The sequence below is a fragment of the Cyrtonyx montezumae genome, unplaced genomic scaffold (genome assembly GCF_038088225.1).
Source record: "Cyrtonyx montezumae isolate F1298 unplaced genomic scaffold, pur_monq_1.0 scaffold_3, whole genome shotgun sequence".
Taxonomy (NCBI): domain Eukaryota; kingdom Metazoa; phylum Chordata; class Aves; order Galliformes; family Odontophoridae; genus Cyrtonyx; species Cyrtonyx montezumae.
The window spans coordinates 565206-589373 of record NW_027072034.1 but is presented as its reverse complement, the minus strand read 5'-3'; the positions used below and the strand labels follow the sequence as shown (position 1 = coordinate 589373).

General features: G+C 40.2%; 1 protein-coding gene across 5 annotated transcripts in view; it reads left to right on the top strand.

The window, feature by feature from the left end:
* Nucleotides 1-24168, top strand: part of FNDC3A (fibronectin type III domain containing 3A) — a 106641-nt gene that overhangs the window by 331 nt on the left and 82142 nt on the right. For 2 of the 5 annotated variants that reach the window (XM_065743923.1, XM_065743919.1), the window contains exon 2: nt 15248-15376. In XM_065743923.1, coding sequence (XP_065599995.1) covers nt 15275-15376 — 102 coding nt within the window. In that variant the 5' untranslated portion in view covers nt 15248-15274. Of the gene's footprint in view, nt 1-60; nt 319-361; nt 379-15175; nt 15377-24168 lie in introns of those variants that run through there. The other 3 variants (XM_065743921.1, XM_065743922.1, XM_065743920.1) reach the window with 3 other exon arrangements.

Sequence of the window (24168 nt, the reverse complement as noted above, 5' to 3'; positions counted from 1 at the left end):
CTGCTGGGAGGGGCTCGAGCGGCGCTGACAGGAGAAGGGCGGGCGGCTCCGGCGGTGCGGTGCTTTGCCGTGCTCCGCTCCGGAGCTGAGCCGAGCGAGGGGTGTGCCGCTTCGGCCCCGAGCGCTGCCGTTCCCTCGGCGAGTGCAGCTGCAGGCGCCCGCTCGGCTGCGCTCCTGCCTCTTCCTGTCTTGCCCGCGTATTGCTCGGGTTTAACCCGAGCAGAAAGTTTTCGTTGCTCGCGGGCGGCTGGAAAGCGAAACCGACGGAAAGCAAAAACGAAACTTGCCTGCTGGTTTTTATTGCGCTGCGCGAAGCGAGTAAGCAGAAGGACGGCGGTACATGGAGAGGGTGGGAGCGAGTCGTCCGCCTCCCGACGGGTTGGTAATTTGTTTTACCTTGTCCGAGGCGGTTTACGGCTCATCCCGAGTGTCAGGCTGCTTCCAGAACGGCTCGTGCCGTGAAGTCGTTCCTGAGAAACGCTCTTTGTACCACTTACGTCTGTGTTTGATTGGATGCATAGGTGGCTGTAAATTCCTTAGATCGGCCTGAAGGCATCAAATCTCTGAGCAGCTTGTCATTGAACGTCTGTTAGCTTTCATAGAGTCATAGGGGTTGGAAGGGACCTCAGGAGATCATTGAGTCCAACTCCCCTGCCAAAACAGGTACCCTACACCTGCTTTGGTCTTAACGGGAGTAGGAGCTATCCTCTCTGAGCTTTGAGCTTGTTTTGTTGTTATGACAATAGGTAACTTTGTGTTTTGCGCAGCCTAGCTGTACGGAAACATCACTTGTAGCCATGATGTGAATCTGCATGCATGGATGTGTGTATATTCTGTGCCATGAAACAGGGTAAATCACAGCAACTCAGCAGCCCTTCAACCAGCAGAATCACAGAACTGTAGGGGTTGGAAGTGACCTCTAGAGATCATCAAGTCTAACCCCCATGCCAAAGCTGTCTCCCTAGACCAGGTTGCACAGGTATTTTATCCATATTCTTAAATAAATGTGGATTCCAATCACTTGATGAGTGTGGAAGTAGTGAGTTTTGATGCAGGGAGAAGGCTGTGTGCATGTGGAAGGTGGAGGTATCTGCAGAGCTCAGTATTGCAGGTTGGGTAGGGACCCTAGAAGCCAGTGTTCCTGCTGAACACACAGGGCAGTGGGAAGGGTGCAGATCAAGTCTGGAAAGACGGCATCATGATCTGGATTTGCTTTGTGTATAAAGGGCACACACGAGTTATAGAGTCATTAAAGTTGGAAAAAAAAACTGAAGTCATCTAGTCCAGCCATCAGCCTATCCCCAGTGTGCCTGCTGTGTCCCTCAGTGCCACACTTGCACATTTCTTGAGCACCTCCAGAGACAGTGACGCCACCATCTCCCTGGGAAGTTATTTTGACATAAGGCCTGAATTTTAGACTTGTCTTGGTAAACTGCACCTCAGTGGTTTTCCTGCTGACTTTTTCAGGAGAGAGTGGGAGAATTTATGTTCTGAATCACTTACACAAGGACTGTCAGGCACTGGCTCTGGCTGCTGAAACCTCAGTTGAAGGAAACAGTTGTGACCTCAGAAAGGGACTTAGCAGCATGTTGCTTAGTTCACTTGGTTAGTCTGCTTTGGGCTGTCAGACTGACTACTCCAGGAGATAACAGTAAACAGTATCACATGAATGTCTCAGAGCTTTTGGAGCAGGTGGAGACTTTCTGAGGCTTTCTTCTGTTTTATGACACACTCTGTGTGTAAGAGTTGCTTGCAGTTCAGGTCGTTACACACAATGCTGAAGGTATCTGATTTCATCTTAGTGGCATTTTGACCTTTTTCAAACTTTGAGTTTCCACTGCTTTGTGAACTTAAAGGCTTTTGATTTTTATAGTTAATAATGTAATGGAACTGCAGAAACTTGAATTATGAATCAGACCAATAACTCATCTGCTTTGGGCTGTGAGTTCTGTGGATCTTGAGACGCTTTTGTTTGTTATTCTTTGCCTTGTGGCCATTTAATTTAGCTTGAATTTGGATCTACGTCAGTGTTATGATGATGATTGTTCTGGCTCAGGATACCTAATCGAGATCCTTCCTAATTGTTATTGCAACTTTAACTACTTGACTGAACGTGCTGCTGCAGCGTTGTGTCATAGCACTTACTAGGAAGCCAAAGCCTTGAAGCCTGACTGCAGGAGAGGTATGATTTTTCAGCACGGTCAATACTTTTTCCCTAAATGGTTATACCTTCTCAGTGCTCTTACACATCTCACTATTTTAACTTGCTGGCAGGTAATTCCTGAAATAGTGTGTGCCAGATATTAGAGAAGACAGCTTTTATGAAGCTGCAGGCCTGCTTCCTAGACAGTATTGTTGTCAGAAGCCATTGGGCTGCATTGTCCTTGCCTTGTGGAACCTGAGGAATTCTGATCTGCCCTCCAGCACTCAGCAGCTCTGTACCTTTTTTTGACCTCCAGCTTCCATTTGTAATGGGACTTCTAGTTTAATCTCTGCTAAAATATCTACAGGTAACATGTCATGTTTCATTGGTGCATTTCTGTGATCTGAAACATGAATTGGATTCTCTTGGTTATATCTGTCAATAGCACCTCTCTATTTCATTGTCTATTTTCTTAGGACTATTGGCTCAGGAAAATTCCCAGGCAATTTGTAGTGAGGTTCTGCTTAGCTGCAGTTTATGGTGCCGAGGTGAATTGTGAACCATTGCTTTTCTTGTAAGTCCAGATGTAGTAAAAATAGATTTGACTTGGATTGTCAAATTTTCAGCTTAACTAAAAGATACTGCTGGTAGATGAGGAAAGTGATAATGGTTTGGAATGAGTGCATAACTGCTGTTTCAGTACAGTAAACACAAAAAATGTTTATTTTGCTCATGGGGCCGATGTTTCCTGAGCTACAGAGATGAGCTCTTTTTGCTTCTGTTGTGTCATGTGCAGTAAACTTTGCACTTCCTTAATGCTGATGTTTGCTTGATGCCAGTATAGAAGCACTACTAACCTTTATCTTAAGCATGTTTATCAACATGTTTTGTGCTTTTGCTTATAGGCAGTAGTGTTTTGGATTGCCATCCAGGGGGTCTGTGTTTTGTAGGGCTGATGGGGTAGAGGAATGCTTAGAGGGTGTCTGTAACACTTTGTAGCGCTGCATGCTTCTGGCAGGTTGTCATCTTTAATTGTTCCAGTCAATCTGCGTTTAGTTTCAGGTTGGACAGATATTTTTGAAGTCTGCCCCCCACCCCTAAGATCCTGTTCCAGCTGTGCTTCCATCATGTACAATTGAGCCTGTAACCAGTGAATATGTTTCTGATAAGCTGTCATAAATGTTTTTAACAAAATGTAAATGGAGATAGAATTTTCTGTGTCATTTTGTCAACAGCAAAACATAATTTGTAGCTAGTGTTCTAATATTGGGCAGCTGTCTAGAGGGCTGTACACTTCATGGGTGTATCGGTGTAGAATGTTATTTTGTTTGCTGCAAGAGCTTCAGGAATTGAATATCCTTGTGCTTTCCAAACACTTCACTACAACTTTAGTGTCACATTCATTGGCAGTATCTTCACAGTGCCTCTCAGAGCCAAGCAGACATACAGGACCCTATGGTTGTACTCTTCCACAGACAACTTTGTCAGTCAAACTCAACTGTGGTTTAACACTGATACCTTGTCTTTCAGCTTGGTACCTCCTGTGCCCAACACAATCCCAACAGGAGTTTGAAATAATGGTTAAACAGGAGTGCAGAATATATATAAGAAAAACAAACAACCAACAAATAGAAAAACAACCCTTCTGATCGAAGTCTGGGAAATACAGTGTGTGTGAAAAGTGACAAGGTCCTCAAGGATTTGTACTGTGACAGCTGTGAATATCAACATGATTCAGGTATCTGGGAGTGAAAGGCACAAGAATGCTAACTAAACTTTTTGTATGGCAGTTCTTTGTGATTGTGCTTTGATTTTTATACATGGGTTGCGTTTAGAACTTTGAAGCTCAGTTCTTAATGCCTTTTGATCTTGAAAAACTTGAGGTGAAAATGAGCTTCACAAATATTTACATCTACTATAAAGTAAAAAAAAAAAAACCAAAAAACCCAAACAACAGCATAGTTTTCATATGTAAATACTTCCTTGTAAATGCTGTTGAGTTTTCCCAGTGTGCAAATACAATGCCTGTTGTAAACAAAGAACATACTGTACGTAGTGTAAGATCCTACATGCATGGAGTATGGTCAAGCTGCTCTCTTTCCCATAGCTAATACCATATCTTACTCCTTTGATTGCAAAATAAATGCTTCTTCTCCAGCTTGACAGTTTTCAGACTGCAAGGTTTCATTCTTCAGTGTTCATTCTTTTGAGTGGAGAAACTTTATGTACTCAGTGAATTGACAGAAGGAAACTGAGATGGATTAGCTTCATTATGGGGCAGGGAAGCAAACTGTAGTGGTGGCTGCAGTCTAGTACCTGTGATCAGAAATTTGCCTGTAACAGAAAGCTGATCTGTAAGGTAAAAATGGTATGTGTAGAAGCATAAGAAGTTCCAAAGCAGTAACAGGTGACCTGCAGTGTCCTGGCAATGAGAGTGAACCATGGCTCTATTTGCTAATACTTCAGTGTAGCTATTAATGAGCTGTTAGGGGATTTCTACAGTAAGAGTAAATGCAAGCTGCAAGAGGCTGCTAGGAAAGGAAGACTGAAAGGAGCTGTGAAGTACTGACTGTTTACAATTAGTCATAGTTGCACTGCTCTTGCTTTGCTGGTCTTTCCCTTCTATAACTACAGAAACTTCTATGTTGTTGGGGAACTCTGGCATCAGTTGCAGGTTTAACTTGAAGAGTTGTCTTCACTTTGAGATGCTGTTGGTCTGCCTGTGTTACTATTAGGGAAGTGAAGCACCTGCCAGGTTGGCTGCTTATGGGCTTTTTTTTTTTTTTTTTCTGTTGCATTTGTAAGTACTGTGCCTTGATGTTAAAAGAAACACTTGATTTTTGACCACTTATTCCTGTATTTGGCAGGCATTTCTATGTCTGCACAGTAAAATGGATCAGGAAACTGATCTAGCTTAAAACTGACCAAGTTTTGAAGAATATCTTGAAGCTATGTCTGTCCTCCAGTTTAACTTGCTGTGTTGCTAGCCAGCTGCTCATGGCAGTGCAGGTGGGAGCAGCCAGTACTAGCTAGCAGCTAAAAGTTTTCCTAAAAAATATGTCTGAAAGGTGTGCTTTTAAGACTCAAGCATGTTTGTTAGAGTGTATTTCTTTTGGAAAGTAGTTCCACATGCTTGTCTTGTCCTGTTCTGTGCTATTACCCCGTTCCTATGGAAGCAGAGACCTATTTTTTAAATTAGAAGATTTGTAGCCTCATTGATCCTATGTTCGCCTGTGTTTTGGAAGCGTAGTTTTCATCTTTGAGAACAAGCAGGAAAAGGCTGTTTCGTAAGAATTCTTTAAGAGCTGCTTGTTGTTCTTGAATCGTGCACTCTTTGTAGCTCCAAGACCAGCAGCTGTCTCTGCAATAAATTTGTCTTGCTGACCACTTACAGCGCATTAATAAAAGAAATGCTTTTTTTTTTTTTTTAGTTTGTCTTGAAGGGATTATACAAAAACTTTGTCCTTATTACATGTAGCTGCCAGAAAGAGGGATAACAAATGGGAAAGTAGCTTCGTTCTTGCCACTGAACAGGCTTGTTTTCTCTAAAAATGTTCTGAAGCAGAAATGTAGGCAAGAGAAATGGTTAACTGGGAAAGGCCAAGATGTTTTTCAACCCTTTTGATCATCAGAAAATAAACTGAAGGAAATCCAGTCCTGGCAGAACCATAGGAGAACCTAATTTAGCTGGTATAAAAGTAAAATTAGGAGAGTTTAAAGAAGTTCTTGAGAATCAAGAGGAAGGTAGAACAAAGCAGCCCTGTGGTTTAGGTTAATGTGGTGTAAAGTTGAACTGCATTGTTTATCTTTGTTAATTTGTGTAGAGAGGATGCCATGCAGTTCAGTCTCCTTTTAAGACTCCTTCCCAAGAGTACTTAATCTCCTGCAAGACCAGGAGGCCGTCCTGTAGCTCCCAAGCAAGGTGTGACTGAATCACGTTGATGTGCCTGGTAAGGGCTAGTGTTAGGCTTGCACTGTGGTGCTGACAATTCACTCATTGATTTAAAGTGCACGCTATCAAAATAGATCTCAATGTAATGAGCAGATTAATCCCCTGATTTGTTATGTGGTTGCAGTTACCGCTTCCCAGAAGTTACACAACCAGTTTTGGCTTCTCTTCTCTGACGGTGTACGAAGGAGGGGCAAATTGTTGGAAAGTACTGAACTCTTTTTATGCAATCACTTCAAGTTATGTGTACTTCATCCGGATTGTGGGCTGTAGATGGTTTATTAACAATCTAGTAATAGTGACATTAAAAACCATAATGTGGTGTTTTCAGGTAGTCTCTACTGCCTTGATGGTGATACATACAATCAAGGATTTTACAGTTTAAGTGCCAGGCCAGATGAGAAGTGTAAGCATCCATGAGCATATTGTCCCTTTCCAGAAGACTGATTTATCAGTATTTAGTTCTTCACTATGCGGTCCTCACCTTCAGAAGTTTGGTTTCTTACATTAGCTGTTAATAAGAGCCTACCCTCTTTGGCTGAGGTTCAAAAATTGCTGGCTCATAAATAGAAATGCATTAAACTTGAACAGCTGGAGTGTTTCCAATTATCTACTGTGCATTCTCATATAGGTTATAGTACCCATGACGTGAATGCATGAACTGCACTTCAGGCTGCTCCTAAATCATTACCGTTCACAACCTGCAGTATGAAGTCAACCTGATGCAGGTATTGATTTATTATAATACACTTGGCTCCCACAGTGCAAAAGCTTTGCAGTTGTTGTGGCTATTTGTGTGTTGGGAAGAGTGGACATTGGCTATGAGGAAGGTGTCGGAAGCAGTTCTGGCTGTTCCAGTGTAACTCACGGTTGCTCACAAATTGGTATTTTCACCATAATTGTTTTGTGCTCATTGTACAACTTCTAGCATTCATGTCCCTGCAGTTACAGGAGAAACAGAGATGTGTGTTTGGTTCCTGGGATTTCTTTGAAAACTGTACTTAGTGAATGTGTGTGACGCTACTTGAGAGCTATGGTTTAAGTATTTTCTTACACATAGTAGAGGCTATGGATTCTTTTCTTTTTTCTTTAGGGAATTGCATTGTATATTAAAATGCTTTGCAATGCATCTTCATTCTCAACTGTTGTGATCTGCAGTTTCTACTTTTGTCGGTTTGTTGCTGTTGATTCACTTTACAAAAGCACACTTCTTATATTTTTAATATATCTGCCTGTTTGCAGCGGTGGCATTTTAAACACCAAGTCTAAAGGGAATAACCATTTGTTTCACATCACATAAAAGGAGATTGTCAAATTACAGTGAAATAGACGTGTTCCACAAAGCACTTTTCCTCTGACAAAAAATAACAATTCTCTTTGTTCTGTTACAAAACATTTTGGTAGAGTTTTCCAGGAATTGCTTTTCTAAAATAGGTAGACCTGAAAAAGCAAAGCACATATTTTAAATAAATTGAATGTTAATTTAGAAAAATTGGTTCACATTTGAAAAGCACAAAAGCTGCTATACTGTTATTGCCACACCTAAATATGGTAAATGTGGGGGGGGGGGGGGGGTGAGGGGAGAGGGGAGTTTGAACAAGCCATTCTGCTAGCTTGTGAGTTTTATAAGACAAGCTGAAGAGAATTCAGTTTTTGTTTTTAGCTTTAATAGCTCAGGTGCAACCTTATGGATCACTGGGTAATTATATTTGAAAAATTCTTTATGAGCACAATCCCTCAGCTTTTTCCAGCAGTGCATTAAGTGACATGAGTAACATCTGTCACGTACACTTTGTTCTTTCCTCTTCAACGCAAGGATACAGCAGTGTGTTTTGTTTTCAGAATATCGTCCATTTCAGCTTGTTTGTACATGCTAGGCCCTTGTACATGTCAGCCCTGTCTGAGGACCTCTCAGCAGGTTGGCTGATTTGAAAGTTTGGGAGGAATCTTGGTAGTAATTCTTACAAATTTCAAGTTGGCAGGCAGGAGGCCTGTAGGAAATAATAAATTTATCTCTCAGGAGCCATCAAAGAATGGTCATGGTGAGTATTTATAAATGTGTAAAGCACTGAAAAAGTTTAAATAGTAGCTCTCATCTTCTTGAAAAGAGTCACTCAGATGTAAGGCTCTAATCTTAAGTAACAGGGCTTTATTATTTTAGCTGTTTGCCAAGATGCCCACTTTAAGGGAACTTTTGTGTCCATGCTGGGGAAGGCAAGATAGGGCATTTCTTGTGCTGCAACTGTATGATGATTTTACAGTCATTTTGATTATCTTAAGGTCCTTGGCCTTAGACAAAGCCTAGGAGGAGTTATCTCCTGTGCAGAGCAGCTTTTCCTCCTTACTGGAAGTTGCCTGGGCCTCTGAGGATGCTGTGTCCATGGTTCCTAGGAGCAGAGCTTCAGGAAGAGCCAGGTGAGGAAGGAATGCACACCTGTCTGCTGAGACCCACTGAGAAAACACCTCATGGCAGACTCGTGTTTGGCAGCCGTTACATGATGCAGGCTGCAGCACGTATGAAACTGCTCTACTGACAGAGAAATCTTGGAATGGAACCATTATTGTCACTTGTAGTTTAATATAGCACGCTATTTGGAAACATTTAGTGTTGATTTCATTGAGCCTGCTCCTTATACTGTACCCTTTCTGTGTTGCATGCTTTGGTCTTCTCACTGCTCACCTCCTGTCCTCGTGTCCTGAAGCATTAAGGCCCTTGTATGCAGTGTCTGCGATAATAAACACATCTGTTGGTCACCAGATTTGATGGCATTAGAGTATCAGAGTATTAAGTTGCTGTGAATGTTGTGGTATTAAGTAAGGAGGTAGAGAAGAAGCATGCTGTAAATGACAAACTCAGGAAAAGCATTATGCACAAGAGAAACCAGTGTGGAAGGTAGCTCTCCGGGTTCTGGTCTACTGAAAGCTGCATAACTTTAGCATAGCATGGTACGCATTGATTGACTAATCCTTTGGTGTTTAGAGAAGGCTGCTGCTCCAGAAGGCACTGTCAGAGACTGCTTACTGCAGCTCATCAAGACCTTGTGTGGTCAGGTTTCGACCTTCTACAGGAGTGATCCCCAAACATTTTGATTGTGGTTTTGTGTTGGTTTTTTTTCTTAATATGTGCCCCAAATGTCTGTATGTTTATTTTAAAATTATACACGTGTACTACAGTACTAATAATAAAATAATAAAATATATCACTTTTTCCCCTTCTGTTGTGTGCTGCCAGGAAGAGTTTGGTTTGAGCTCTCCTTTGGCACCATGTAGGTAGGGGAATCCAGCAGGTTGGTGACCATTTTTCATAGCTTTTCCCAGGCTGTTATTTGCTTAAGCCTGTTTGTCTTTGGGGCACCTCTCTCATACTGAGGAGGTGGCTGGGAAAAGCAAAGCTGGATGTGGTACTCCAGATGCTGCCTTGTAAGTGCTGACTGGCTGGGAATGAGCACCCTCCCTGTGCTTCTGCTAATGCAGCCCAATGTGCTGCCAGCCCGTGTTGCTACGAGAATGCGTGCTGCTGACTCATGTTCTTTTACCTTGGTGATCCAGCTGATTTAATGCTGATGTGTTTTCAGAGGCTGTCATTAAGATCAGCTGCTGGACTCTTGGGGATGGAAAGGCTGAGCCTTTTTATTGCAAAGGAAATGCACTGCCCAGTGATCTCAGCCTTGCAGTGTTCCTTAACCCTTAATGAACAAGTGAATGAGTAGTAGTCAGAGTTGTATATATCTGAGAGGAATATAGATGTTTAAGGAGCAAATCTGAAGGTATTTAAGGATTCAGTTCAATTGTCGTTTTAGTTTAGGAATGTATATTTGCGTACTGAACTATTGAGGGAACTCCTTTGAGCCTTAATGTCACCTGGCCTTCTGGCTTGTTATTACAATTGAGATTCCTTAATGGTTCCTCAGGCATCACCCTTGGAGTCTCTAAGCAAGTGATATGTAGGAAGCTTAGGTGTTTTCACATTGTTTCAGCTTTGGTAGCCTTCAGAAAACTTACCTTGAAAGTCTTCATGAGATAAGGATAATGAATAGCAGTTCAATTTGTGGTAGTAGGGATGGGTGGTTTAGTGCTAAAGTCTTATACAAAGCGTTAACCTATCCTGCTTGGTAGCAAACTCAGGAAAGATAACATCTTCTTTGAATGCTACAACAGCCTCAGTGTTGACTCTGAAGGAATCCTGCACTGCACTTTGAATGTCTACTGCTAAGAATGTTTAGTACTAAGACAAAAAAAAAAGTTGTTCGTGCAGCAGTGAATGCTGTGCATGAGCTGGTCTGTATTCCTAAATAACTGTGCCTTTAAGGGGCTACTAGCAGGAAGTCGTCTCAGCTGCTTCTGTGCATAGCAACAGCTTTATCTGTCTATTCATCTAAGGTGTCTTGCTTTTCTGGTCCTTTTTAAACTACTAGCACGGTGCAGTTAGTTGGCCATAAATCGTTAGATTTGTCTCACTTTGCTTTACCCCCCTCCTCTACTCTGTTAGCTTTCAGTTGTCTTGACAAGACTAGTGAACTCATCTGTTGTCCTAGTGCAAGCTGCTTCTCTTCCTCAAGACCTCAAATTCTGAGTGCATTAGGAAACCAGGTGAAGACAAAAAACAGCTCTATGATCCAAGAGCAGCAGGAGCAGTTTTACCCACAGTAAGGTGAAAATGTTGGTATGCGCATACTTGGTAATGTGTTCCAGCTAGTTTGCCTGTGTTGGTCTGTGCCAGGGCATATACATTCTCTACTCTTATTCACCTGAAGGTGGATTATTGGTGCAGGAGGGTAACTTTTTCAGTTGCTGCATCCAGATCCGCAGAAGCAGACCTTGTGGTGCTATTAGTCCGAGTATCCAAACTCCAGGAGTACTTTCAACATGGAACAATATTGTCTAGAAGTCTCAGTCACTCAGTATTCTTTTGAACAAATACCAACAATTTAAAGTGAGGGTGTTGGAGACAAAGCTTGTTAAACTGTTACAGTAGAGCTCCAATTTATTTGCACCCAGAGGCAGGAAAAATATTGTCCTTGTTGTGAAATGAGGTTCTCTTGTAGGTGTAACTCAGTAACAGTTTTTGGGGGAGCTTGTGCTTTTCTGGCTGTCCGCTTCTATTATATTGTCCTCCTAAGAATCAGCCCCTCACAGGATTTAGTTAATCTTTCTTTCTAGAAAGAATGGCTTTACCTTTATGTATTTAAAACCTTTTGTTATGCCTAGCTTTTAAAAAATATATATTTTTAAGTATTCATGCTATTTTAGTATAGTAAAATGACTAAGTCTTTTATCACTGTTATGGTTTGTCATTTCCAGACTTCCTTCTGACTTCCTTTTCATTTTTTTCCTGAGAATCAAGTTAAAAACATCTACAATGAGAAGCCTAGAACTAATCCTTCTCATCTTGTTTGAAACTCACCTGCTCTGTAATGCTACATTCACCATTAATGTTTTTGACAGCTGTCATTCCAAATTTTTGAGGAAAAATGTGCAATGGCAAAAATGGTCTGATTGTTATAGCAGTGATCTTATCAGAACCTTTGTCAGGAGCGTTCCACCAGGAGATTCTTATCAAATTAATTGGATAAGATCTTTTCACTGATTGTGCTTGTCTTTTAAATTCTTCACAAGTAATACGTGGAGTCGACTGTGAACCTGTTTGGTCACAGATAGCTGTTGGCTGGCATGAGTAGGTTGTCCCATTTGCCCTTTTACAGTCAAGTATTTATTTTAAGGCTTCTGGTTTTCTTGCAGATCTCTGAGATTTTCTCAGGACTCAGGTTATATGGAAGTCTTTTGTCAAAACTCTGGATAGATTTCTTCTTCTGACTGAGTGCAAGGTAGCTGGTTCTGTTGATATAAATCCTGCGCCCATTTGATACCTTTACGTCAAATATATATAATTGTATTTTTATCCAAGGTAGGTTTACTGAACTTTTATTATTTTGGTGCCAACCTTTTCTGTTTTATATGACATCTTCTGCTACACATTATTTCTGCCTTCACAAATTTGTCAGTCCTTGTTCTCATTGCCAGAGGGAAAGCACCTGCGGGTGGTGGACGTACCACATCTCACTGACACCTGTGGCAGTGAATGCCAGTGTCTGCAGGTTGGTGCCTCTTAACTGCTGGTGGGGAGAAGCTTTTTTGACACATGTAGCATTGGTCCACATTTGTGTGAGGCATTGGCCTATGGCATTGCAAAGAAATCTAATATTGTATTGTCAAGAAGGCATTGATTTACTTCTTTCCCTAGATTGATTACACGGCCTGACAGGTAGCACTTCTATTATTGTTGTAAAGGACGTCAGGAATAACACTATGCTCGGTACCTCCTGTCAGGGCTTATTGATGAGCAGCAGTGCTTCATCTCTAGAATAAATCAAATCCTCAGATCCAACATGGAACTTAGCTGTGTTCCAGTTAAAGTGCTGAAGTTGTGTGCAATCAACCTAATTTCTCAGGTGCCTGTTAGGAGCTTCAGTTTCTTGTAAATCACATTTATAAGAGCTTGTGGAAAAAGATAATGAATGAATCTTAGTACAAATGCTAGATATGTCCAGAGCTGTTCCCGTGTTGGAAGAGCTGAAAAAGTGATCATGGGAGTCATATTTGAGTTGGTTTGGGTTATGTTTAATTATCACTGGTGTCCAATTTGATGGGCGTGTTCTGATCTATGCCCAGTAAATGCTGCAAGTACCAAATGCATCACAAGTTACAAATTCCAGCAAAAATCTTTGTGTGATAAAGGAAGCCAGTGCTCTTTTACCTAAGAGGCTGGTCATTAGCAGGGTGGCTCAGGAAAAATGAGCTTGATTCAAATTAAACCTGGGGAGATCTGTGTCTGTGTAGACCAAAAGTGTGTTGTATTACAGTCTGGAGTATTGTAATTAATTTGTCTCTGATGCTATAGCTAGTTCTGTACCTGCGAGATTAAGAGATGGCACAGGAGCAAGCTTGTTTGTAGCTACCATGGGAGAAAGGATATGTCTTAATTCTAACCCCTGCTTCCAGATTGTGTGTTCATTTTACATTAAATGGTCATTGGATATTATCCTGGGAAGCTTACCTTCAAACCTGCTAGCTTGAAAGATGATACAAGTAACTCTCATCAGCTCTCTGCCACCTGCACGAGCTCTGGGGACTGATGGCAGCCTGGAGGGTTTTTTTTTCATGAATGGGAAGGCTTTTAAAGAAAGATGGGAATAGGAAACTCTCCTCATGTCTTGGGAGACTAATTGGTCTGGTTCAGCAGCTATAAATGCTTAGATGGTGTACTAAGGGATGTGGTTTAGTGAGGTGGTAGGTGAACAGTTGGACTTGGATGATCTTGAATGGTCTTTTCCAACCTTGGTGATTCAGTGTTTTTATGATATAGCTTGGCCTAAGTGGTAGTGAATTCTTAAATAATCAGTTAGCTTCCAAAGGCTTGTAACCTAGAGAGATTTATTTTTTTCCCAAACTTTAGTCTTCAGAATATAGAAAGAAAGAAGGTGAAACGCCTAAAATCATTTCAGAAGGCTTTATTTATTTTTTCTCCCATGTTCATAATTTTATAAGACAACCTTCAGCATGGAAGCAGCCAAACCACACTGTGTATGTATAGCTGGGGTGGAAATTGTTTGAGACACTCCTGCACAGGAAACTGTCACAACAGCTCTTTGAATCAGTCAAATAACACTTTTAGAACATCCTACTGGAGTTATTCAGCTGGTTCTGTCCCTTGAATTTTGTCAAGTACTTTTCATTTTAAAGCAAGTTATATGCTGTAACTAGTAAACAGCTCAGAGATCAGGTAGTGAATTGGTGTTAGAACTTTAGAAGCGTTTAGAAGAGTTTCTTTAGCCAGATGATCTCAAGCAATCTTACTTTCTGTTGGACTGTGTACCTTTTAAAATTGTACCTAAACTGTTTTACCAGGCTACAGTAAGTACTGATGGAGGGAGGCAGTTCTGCCTTAGAAATTGTGTAAGCTTTTTCCCAGCTCAATGTTTACGTATAAATTTGATGCTAAGCACTGTTTTCAAGATGGAAAATGTAATTGACTTATGGGAATTCTGGATGTTCAGTTTGCCTCTAGTGATTTTTTTTTCCATCTGTCTTTGTTTTGTTAAGAAATCTCAGATCCTTAATTATTGTTAATCTTTTTTTTTCTTCTTTTATTTCAAAAACTAAGTGTCTAGTGGGATAGAGTTGAGAAGAGTACACTAAACCAGTGTAACTCGGTGTGGTTTTGTTTTGTTTTGTTTTTTTAATTAATGAACTGCTTCTGTAATTCTACTTAGACTCACATTTCCTGAATGGAAAACTGTAATCTTCATCTTTTTCTTGTCTTAATTCCTCATACCACACCAATACGTAAGCCCCTTTTTTTTTTTTATGGCTGGTTAATGTCTCAGATAAGGACACTTAGCTGGATTTTCCTTCTACTGCTGTTACTTGGCACTGATCAGAGTTGAAATGGGTCCCTGCTTTCATGGACCTCTTGCTTCCGTTTGTTTTTCTCGCAGTTCTAGCTGCTAGTAAAGTTACCAAAGGGCTGCCTACTGGCTGTCAACAATGCTGCTTCAATTCCAGGGTTCATTTATTTTTTAGAATTACAGGTATTAAGATTGCACATAAGACTTCATTCACTTCACTTAGACTTTTCAGTTCTGCCTAGAATAACTGTCTCTTTTGATGGAAGAGGTTGGTTGGGGAATAAGAAGAAAAAAGTAGTACCGATGCTGTCCCTGGTTGTGGATATCAACTGATACCAATTTGATACATACAAACATACTGTATACCTAAGCTCTAAGGCAACTGCTTTGTTTTCATATCTTTCCAGTAGGCATTTTTTCAGTAGTGCCATTCAAATTTGGACAAAAATCTTGTTATCAAAGGTTAAAAAAAATCTGGTTTCTTATCACAAAAACTGCGATGGATTTTCTAAGGTTCAGCCGCTAGAGGGGGTCTAAACCTACCCTCTGTGTAAGTACGGCTCTTCTTACTGAGGCATCTTCTTCAAGTGCTTGCTGAAGTGTTGTGGAAGCATAGTTTTTAGGTGTGTACAACTTCGTAATTAAAAAAAAAAAAAAAGCAAAAAAAAAAACCGAATCTTACATGCGACTGTTACATATCTCTTGAGAGATGTGTATAGTTTAACCATTTGGGTAACTTTTTCTTTGCAGGTGATCTTGTGAATTTGTGTACCGTCGATGATGGCAGAACACCCACCACTACTGGATACCAGTTCAATTATAAGTAGTGAAATCCCTCTTCTGACTTCCCCTATTGTTAGCGGGGATGGAGCACAACAGGTAAGAAAACTTCCATTTCTTTTTGTTTGGTTGGTTCTTTTTCCCACCTTTTTTTCAAGAGTATCATTGATATTGACCCTAAGAAAATCTTCATATTGGATGTTTTTGTGCAGTTCTGGTTGTGAATGTATCTGAGGGATTGAGGTGAAGATGGAACTAGTGCAGATAAGATGTTTGTTAGGAGTACAAAGCGGAAAAGCTGTCTTCTGAAAGAATGTTTTTATAGAAATGCAGGACTAGACAGCTGCCAAGCTGTTGAACCATGCTCAAGTCTTAATTTAGAGGCTGCATATTTGCATTATCACATGACCTCGTTGAGATTGCTAAGCTTTGCCCTGTTAGAGCTTATTAGCTCAGACACGTGCTAACAACTTTGGCCTCTAAAAGTGACTGTCTTCCTTAAAACTGAGCATCGTGAATGGTGGGACCTGCACACTTATTCACATGTTCTGTTAGGCAAAAACAGTCAAGCTAATGGCTAGGAAAAACACGCTTGCACTTTTGTAATGCTTTAGAAGGGTCAGCTCCAAAGATAAACTGCATTTATGTATTTAAAAGAGAAGTTCTGCCCATCTTCAGAAGAATATTGTAGGCCCAGAGAAGGTTGATTCTGGAACAGCTTCTAATGGAGGAAAAGTGGTGAAGAACTAGGTGTCATGGAACATCTGAACAGACTGGGAGATCACTGCCTGTGATGACAAGAGTCTGCTGGTCCTATGTTTGATCTTTAGTTATCATAAAGAGGAACTGTTTTGTAGGGTAAAAATAAGAAAGAAATCTAAAATGAGATTGGAGCAGCAATTGTAACAGTTCATGAAAGTGGATTTGGGCTGCAGTGAGATCTTTGTGTTGTAGAATAAGCTCAAATACAGAGTTGGGAAATCTCACTTATTAAATGGACAGGCAGAACATTCCAGAAAAAAGAAAGAGGCAATACTCAGACTGCTTTCTCCCAGTTCTGCTTTCAAATTCTGAATTTGAAAAATATTACTGTATAACATGGCAAAGAAATGAATGTTACTGTTTTCTTGCATGTTCTGCCTTGTGAAGTTTAATTTTGAAGCCTTGCAAACAAAAGGGAACAAAACATGCATATGTAAAATTGAGCATTCCACCATTTATCTTCTTTACCAAATGTAAATACTCTTTCCTACTATTGTTTAAAACTTCTTATAGATGTGTAGCAGATTACTTGATGTTGGGAAGAATCTCTGTAGGTCATGTAGTCAAACCTTCCCTACTCAAAGCAATGTATTAGAGCAAGTCACCCAGGACCATGTCAAGTTGGGAGTGTATTTCACAGTATTCAACCACCCTTAGAGTGAAATAATTTCTTATGCTTCATTAGAATTTCTTATTTTAATTTGTGCTCATTATCTTCTGTCTTTCCACTGGTGCCATTAAGAAGACTCAGGCTCTGTTTTGTTTATTCCATTCTACTCTCAGGTATTCATGTACATTGATAATAACATACCCTCCCAAACCTTCTGCAGGCTGAATGTTTCCAGTTCTGTCTCTCCTCCCACATCAAATGCTGCAGTTCTTTCAGCATCTTCATAGCTGCCTGCTGGACTCTCCAATGTATCTGTGTCTCTCTGATACTAAGGAGGCCTCATACTGAGGCCTACTACTCCAGATTTCTCTGCTGCTGGCTGAGGGAAAGGTCATCTCCTTTGGCCTGCTGGCACTGTTCTACTTCATGCAGCGCAGGAGGCTGTTGACCTTCTTTGCTATGAGGGTGCATTGCTGGCTCACATTCAGCTTGTCCACCTGGAACTTTAGGTCTGTTTTTGTAAAGCCACTTTCCAGCCATGGTGTGTACTGTTGCATGGGATTGTTCTTCTCCAGGGGTGCGACTTTGTTTCCCTCTGCTGATCTTGAAGATGCCTGCTGGTCCATTTCATTTGCCTGTTGAGGTCCCTCTAGCCAGCAGAACAGCCATTAACTCCTCCTCCAGACTTTATACCACCTGCAGATTTACTGATGGTGCACTTCCAGATGTTTGCTGAAGGTAGTAGACAGTATTCTGCCCCATGACAACCATTAACAACAGCCATTAACTCCTCCTCCAGACTTTATACCACCTGCAGATTTACTGATGGTGCACTTCCAGATGTTTGCTGAAGGTAGTAGACAGTATTCTGCCCCATGACATCCACTGAGGTGGACAGTTGCTGATAGGAACATGCTGAGGCTGGCAGTTCAGCCAGTGCTCAGTCAACCACGCTGCCAATTGTAGTTCACCATTTTCAATATGAGGATGTTACGTGAGACTGCATCAAAAGTACCCCCACTCACTTTTTTTTTTTTTAATCCACAATGTGTTTGGAAATAGTTTCAAGGAAGATTTACTCCCTCATGTTTCCAAGGCTTAAGGTGGTGTCAACCAGCCTGTAGCTCCCTCAATCCTCTTCTTGGGCCTCTTTTGAATAATTGCAGTGATTTTTGATTTCTTCCAGTCCTTGGAAGGGAGCCTCCCCTAACTGCCATGACCTTACAAAAGTAGTTGAGTCTGAAGTACTTCTGCCTTCTCCAAAAATAAGGCTAGCAAACTGTGCTGTCAAACATCCTTTGTAATGGCATGGGATTTTGAGTCAGATACATGCCTAAATGTTCTTTTGGGGGTACTTTCTCATTAAAATGTTGGCTCTTTTTCTTCTACCAAGCAGGATTAAATCTGAAAAACAAGCAAATAATTTGATTAAAGAAGGAAGTTGTGGGAGTTGTTGTTTGTAAGAAAAACATCATACATACTGTAGGTGTCCCTTTTCTAAATAGAAGTTTCTTCTTAGAACTGTTGTCCTAAGAAGAACAAATAGTGCTAGTGCTTTTCAATTAAAAGGAAAAAATACCATTTTCAGCAAGCATTGGTCAGCCCTTCAGTGATCAGTTAAGTAATTTTTTCTTCCTTTTGTGATAACTAACACTGCTACTGTTGAGTGTTCCACAGTGACTAGTGGAAGTCATGACTTGTTTTCTATCCTTCCTTTCCATCTGATACGTGACTCATGAAGTATTTGCAAATGTGTTTTTTCAGTGGCAAGAAACTTTACTGGAAACCCTTTTGTCTGGTGATTGAAAAGCCATCGTTAAGAAGAAAATGGTTTCTGTATCTAAAACATGGACAATCAAGAATTAAAGGCACCGTTTACTTTGTCAAGGTTGCCTAATTAAGGCTTGACAACAGGGAAGGCAGGCAGACATAATTTTCAAGCATCTTACAATGCAAACAGCAAATAATTTTGTTATGCTGATGAAAGCAGTATGTGTAAGTGTATTGAAGCACAGAGCATTGCAATTGGGCCTTTTTCATGTGTTTTGAAGAATATTTTTAACCTAAGTATTGGCTTTTTTTATGTAGTGGAACCCCATCACTGAAGCGTGTCCCTCAGTGCCACATTTCCATGGCTCTTAACTCCAGGGCTGGGAACTTTGCTGCTTCCCTGGGCAGCCTGTTCCAGTGCTTGACCACTTCTCTGTGAAGAAATGCTTTCTGCTGTTTAAATTAAACCTTCCCTGGTGCAACTTGAGGCCGTTTCCTTGTGTCCTGTCACATGTCATCGTAGGGAAGACTGACACCCTCCTTGTTAAAACTTTTTTCACATAGTTGCAGGGAGTGACGAGGTTTCTCCTCAGCTTCCTTTTCTCCAGACTAAACAACCACAATTACCTCAGCTGTTCTCTTGTTTCTAGTCCCTTCACCAGCTTTTTGCTATTTCTTTTGGCAGCACTAGTTCTAATGCAGACCAAGATGCCATTGGCCTTCTCGACCAGCTGAGTGCTCAGCTAGCTCACGTTCAGCCAGCTGTGATAAGCACCCTGAGGTCCTTTTCTGTAAGGCACTTTCTCTCCAGCCATTCTTCCTCACCCTATGCCATTGCATGGAGTTGTGAACCAAGTGCAGAACCCAGCAGTGTGCCTTGTTGAAAGCCATGTGATTGAACTCAGTGGGAGCTATAAATGAGTTACAGAAAAGGTGTAGACCATTCAGTGCTTTTCTAGAACAGTTCATATCTTCAAGATCTGTTTCAAGTACTTAAAGTTCTGCTAGCAGTTTAAACTTGGAATAGCAGTACAAATATTTGAACTCGTTAAGATGAAAGGTCATATGCTGAAGTGTTTGATTAGGTTAAAGCTGTAACTTTCCACCATATTTTAAAATGAAACCATTTACAAGATGTGTTTCACAGAAGCTGGTATCAGTTTCATTGGACAAAACTGAAGAGCAGAATTGGAGCCCATTAGCTCCTCTCATTTTATTATGCACTGCTTTTACACTGTAGTATTGCTGTGTTTAATGTGAATGGATAGTGTACTCCTTAAATCTTAGCAATATTGATGGGTGTATAGTATAAGTATAGAGAAGTTGAGGAAAAACCAGCTGATACTAAGAAAGCATTGTATGAGGACAGAAGTGCTTTGGGGTTTTTCATGTAAGGCTGACTGCTGCAGTGAGGCTTTACTGATTATTGCTGAGGTTGGGCATGAAGAATAGTCCTAGTTTTGTGGTGGAGATGAGTTAACCACAGGGGAAAATGTGGAGGAAAGGTCAATTTTTCTTTAACAGATACGTTGTTTTCCTGATAGTAGATAGAAGTTAAATTGTTTCAGACAGTCCCTACTGTACCCAGTGCTCAACCCAAGACAAAACAATAAATTACTGACAGAAGTTTGCAGCAGCCCTCCAGTTCTGACCCTCTTTGCACCTTGCCACTGAAGCCAATAAGTCGCAGAGAGACATCCCAATCTAAACCTGGTGTCTTTCATTACCAAGAATGTAGACAGCACTCTTGAGTTCCCTGCTAAATGTTTCCTTTTTTGTGAGGCATGGGACACAAAGTGTTTGACCTTAAGTCAGCTTTATTTCTCAGCGAGATGCAGTCAGAAAGTGGTACCAAAAGGTTGTGAAGCTGGTCACTTACCTTAGATAGTTAGTTTTATATGTAATATATGTGGGATGTGTGTTGTATAAGCAGTATGTAATTTTAAGCGCAAATTCTTTGAATTGAAAGAGATACTTAGCATTAAATCTGCAAGTTAGTATTTCTAAAATGGATTTGTTTGAGTATTAAGACTTTTGATCTTAAAGTTGGCATTAATCTTTTAAGTCTTTGGTCAGCAGTGCAATAGACAGCTATAAAAGCAAGTTCTTCTAAAAATTCCCTTTTATGACTTTCTGATTATATAGGTGGAGTTACAGCAGAAAGGTAACAAAGATCTGAATCAGGTTACTAAATGCTTTTCCTCAGTTTTAGGTCTGATGCTTCTATTTTTGAAAAGCATATGGTACATAATCAAGTTCTTGCTTGCTTTGGTTTTGCCTTGCTGCTGGAAATCAAGCCTAGAACTGCATATGTTACATGATCTTTTTCCTCTAAGAAAAACAGTCTGTGCTAAATGTTGTTTAAAAACATATACTGTTATAAATGTTCCCACGGCTTTCCATATTGTGCTCTTTTACTTCCTTTTATCTTTGTTTTGATTTCATAGTGTACATGCATGGCTGCTTCTGTCTTATTTTTTTACTTCCCCTTTGGCTCTATTGGATTAGCATATACGTCTAGCTTTTTCAGGGACTCATTAAAGCTGGTCTTAGTTGACAATTATTCTTCCATCCTTCAGTGACTTCTTAGCATTGAAATGCAACAGAATTATGCCCACTGGAATCACTAGCACTTCTCTGCATAGAATATTGCAGTTCCATTGTACAGAAGGTGATTGTCAAGCTGCATTTCTTGCAGTTTTTATTATTACTTTTGTGTAGCAAGCATCGCTTGAAAATACAAAATAAAACTTGTTTTGTGTATGAAATGTCTCAGACATATTTTCCGTACAAGCTGGTCCTGAGTTTTTTTTAAAAGGCTGTAAGGATGTGAGTTTTGATGCCCAAGGATTATGAAGTCCTTGCTGTGTCTCTGAATCATTCATATTCTTTTGGTCAGGAAGAATGAAGTCTTAAATAAATGTAGACTGCTTTTTGCCTTTGTGAACACAATTTTCTCTTGTGCATTTAAGCTGCATCTTTGATTGCAAATGCATTGAAACTTGCTTTAAATTTTGAAGAAGAGACCTTTGTTCTCAGCAGAAAGTGATAGAATTCAAAATATCTTCATGTTTAATTATGTACAGATATTGTATTGCTTTTTGGCAAGAAAAAAGAAGCACTGAACTTAGTGCACAATTTGTATTTGCATCTGAATATATTCTAGTATTTTCCATCTGATAAAAAGAAAGTGTAGAAATGAGATGGAAGGCTGTGTAGTTCTCAACCTTCCTACTTGTATTCAGTAGGAAAACTCATGTAATTAAATAGTTCCATAAAGCTTCTCTAAATAGTCTTCCTCTTTCTCTCTAAATATCTGATTTAATTTGCATGCTGTGAATCCTAGATCATTTTTAGTCTCTGGTTTAGTTAGATTCCTCCCAAGATACTTGTAGCAGGGCTTCCCTCTGTGGAATGAATCTCCAAAAGCTGACGTGGAGATGTGGATGACATGGGAAAATTGGATTTTAAGTCAGGTGTTAGTCACTCTAGGTTGCTAATACAGCCAATCGGTAGAAATAGGCACGTCTTGGAAGCTGATGGCTGTCTTGTTTTAGTAAGGAGACTAAAGAGCTGTGCTTATATTAAATAAAGTGCTTTATTTAATGAGGTAAGTAGGTGCAAGCTGCCTGGGGCTACAAGCACTGAGGTAGCTCAGTTCCTCTATGCAGGCTATTGCATAATTCCTGCGTCTGTGCTCCTCTGTCAGCAAGATTTGCAAGGGTGTCCTGTTCAGGCTCACGCATGGTGACTGCTTCCTTCCTTTGGACACTTTATGTCAAGTGAACCCCAGGAGCTGAGCACCGGGGTCAAAAACCTACAAAGTTGTCCTCAGTGCTTACATCTGTTCCTCATAAGGTAGGCACTGTAGTCTCTCTGCAAAACAAAAATGTAACTGCTTTTGCAAAGTTACTTTTAATTACAGAAATTCATTCTTCAAATATGAAAAATTACGCTGTTTGTGAACAAGTCATCTGGAGTACATCCCTTGCTAGCTAAAGCCTGTTTCTTCTGGTGGTAGAAAAGTTTCTCAGTTTGTAAGTGGGCAAAGTCCATCTAAGCCTCTGCATGTTCTGGGATTATACATTTTATAGAGCAGCCAGAATGACGTCCTATGGGAAGAAGTAGATTCTGGTTTACGCATCATAGTAGAAAAGGACTTTGGCTCTAATTTCTTTCCCTTTCTTTTTTAAAGTAGAGGAGAAAACACATAGTAAATATATATATAGGTTATGGAGTTTCCGTCACTTGATCAGTATGGACTCAGCCTTCCAAACCTCATCAAATTAAGTACAGAGCCTTCATTTTCTTTCTTAACATTGTTTCATGTTGTCACACAGTGTTTTGGCATGCATTGATACCCAGACCTACACAAAGCTGAGTGTATGGGGAGAACTTCTGGGAGATAGAAAGGAGGGGGTGCTGCAAGAGACTACTTCAGAAGTGCTATCAGACCCATGCCATTCTATTTTTGTATGTGTGAAATGCATTTTCTAATAACTTCAGAGTACAGTTTTTCCTCTGCCACTTCATTTTGTAGTCTGGATTTAACATTTCTACTTTAAATAGCACTCTTTAACATTACAGGCTTTTAACTTATTCCTTTGTCACCAAACTAAGCTGTCATAGGAAATATTGGGCAATAAAAAACTTCATTCTTGTCCATGTGCTTTATAAACTGATGACTTAATGTACTTTTAAAATTTTGTATACTCTTTAGAAGATGAATGCCTACACTCTTTTCTCTTGTTTATTTGCATTTTTCTCTTAATTTTACAATTGCATAGCAGGAGAAGGATTGTTTTTAAAAGGCGTTTTTACTTTAATTCAAGTTTCTAGTCATTGTTCAGGTAACTTTTATACTCTAAATCTTTGTCAAAATGTAGAGAATGTAGAGATTTAATCCCTTTGGTATAACTTACGGAGCGCTGCACAGCCAGGCTGAGCTCAGCTGCCAAGCACTTGATGAAGTTCTCCACCAGTAACCAGATTCTGGAGTAACTGCTTGGTTGTAGAGTAAGGCATGCAACGTGTCTCCTGTTTGCTGGCTCCTCTTTTTGTACTTCAGAAACCTGAAGGAGATCAGGATAAGTGCTGCAATGGCTCTACTCCCTCCTACAGAGGGAGAATCAACTGTAGCATTATAACCTTTCTGAACTAATGTATTCAGCTGCTAGTTCAAAGGTTGATTGTGACTGTTTTATAATGTTGTATATTGCTTCTTGTGAATGCCAGACTGGTTGCACGTATTCTCAGACATGTCCAGATATTACCAACAAATAAATTGTTTTGGGTAAAGAATGCCATTGACTTGTGTCATCACTTGTATGTCTTCTGTTTTTTTTTCACCTCAGTTTCCTCTTCTCAGCTAGCTTTTGTGATGTTTGTAGGATTCTTTTTTAGTTTATTGTTGGGTATTTTGTGGATAAAAATACTAGCAATGCTATAATTGTGGCACAACAACTTAGTTTGTTTCATATCTGTGCTTTTTAAGATCATCACTGCATTTAGACCTTCACGGCTTGATGGAGAGAGACTAGGGGTGTAGGCAATTATCCAAAGTAGGGTTTTTTTTGCCAAGTGGAACACCAAATAACACATTTGACATAGAATACTTTACATAGTAAAGCTTGCAGCCAAAGTGAAGGAATTATTAACACCCATGAACTTTTTGATTCTCTAAGCATTTAAACATATACTCAAGTATTTAGTAGTTCCTTGAGCAACAGTAATGTTAATTGTTTGTCCC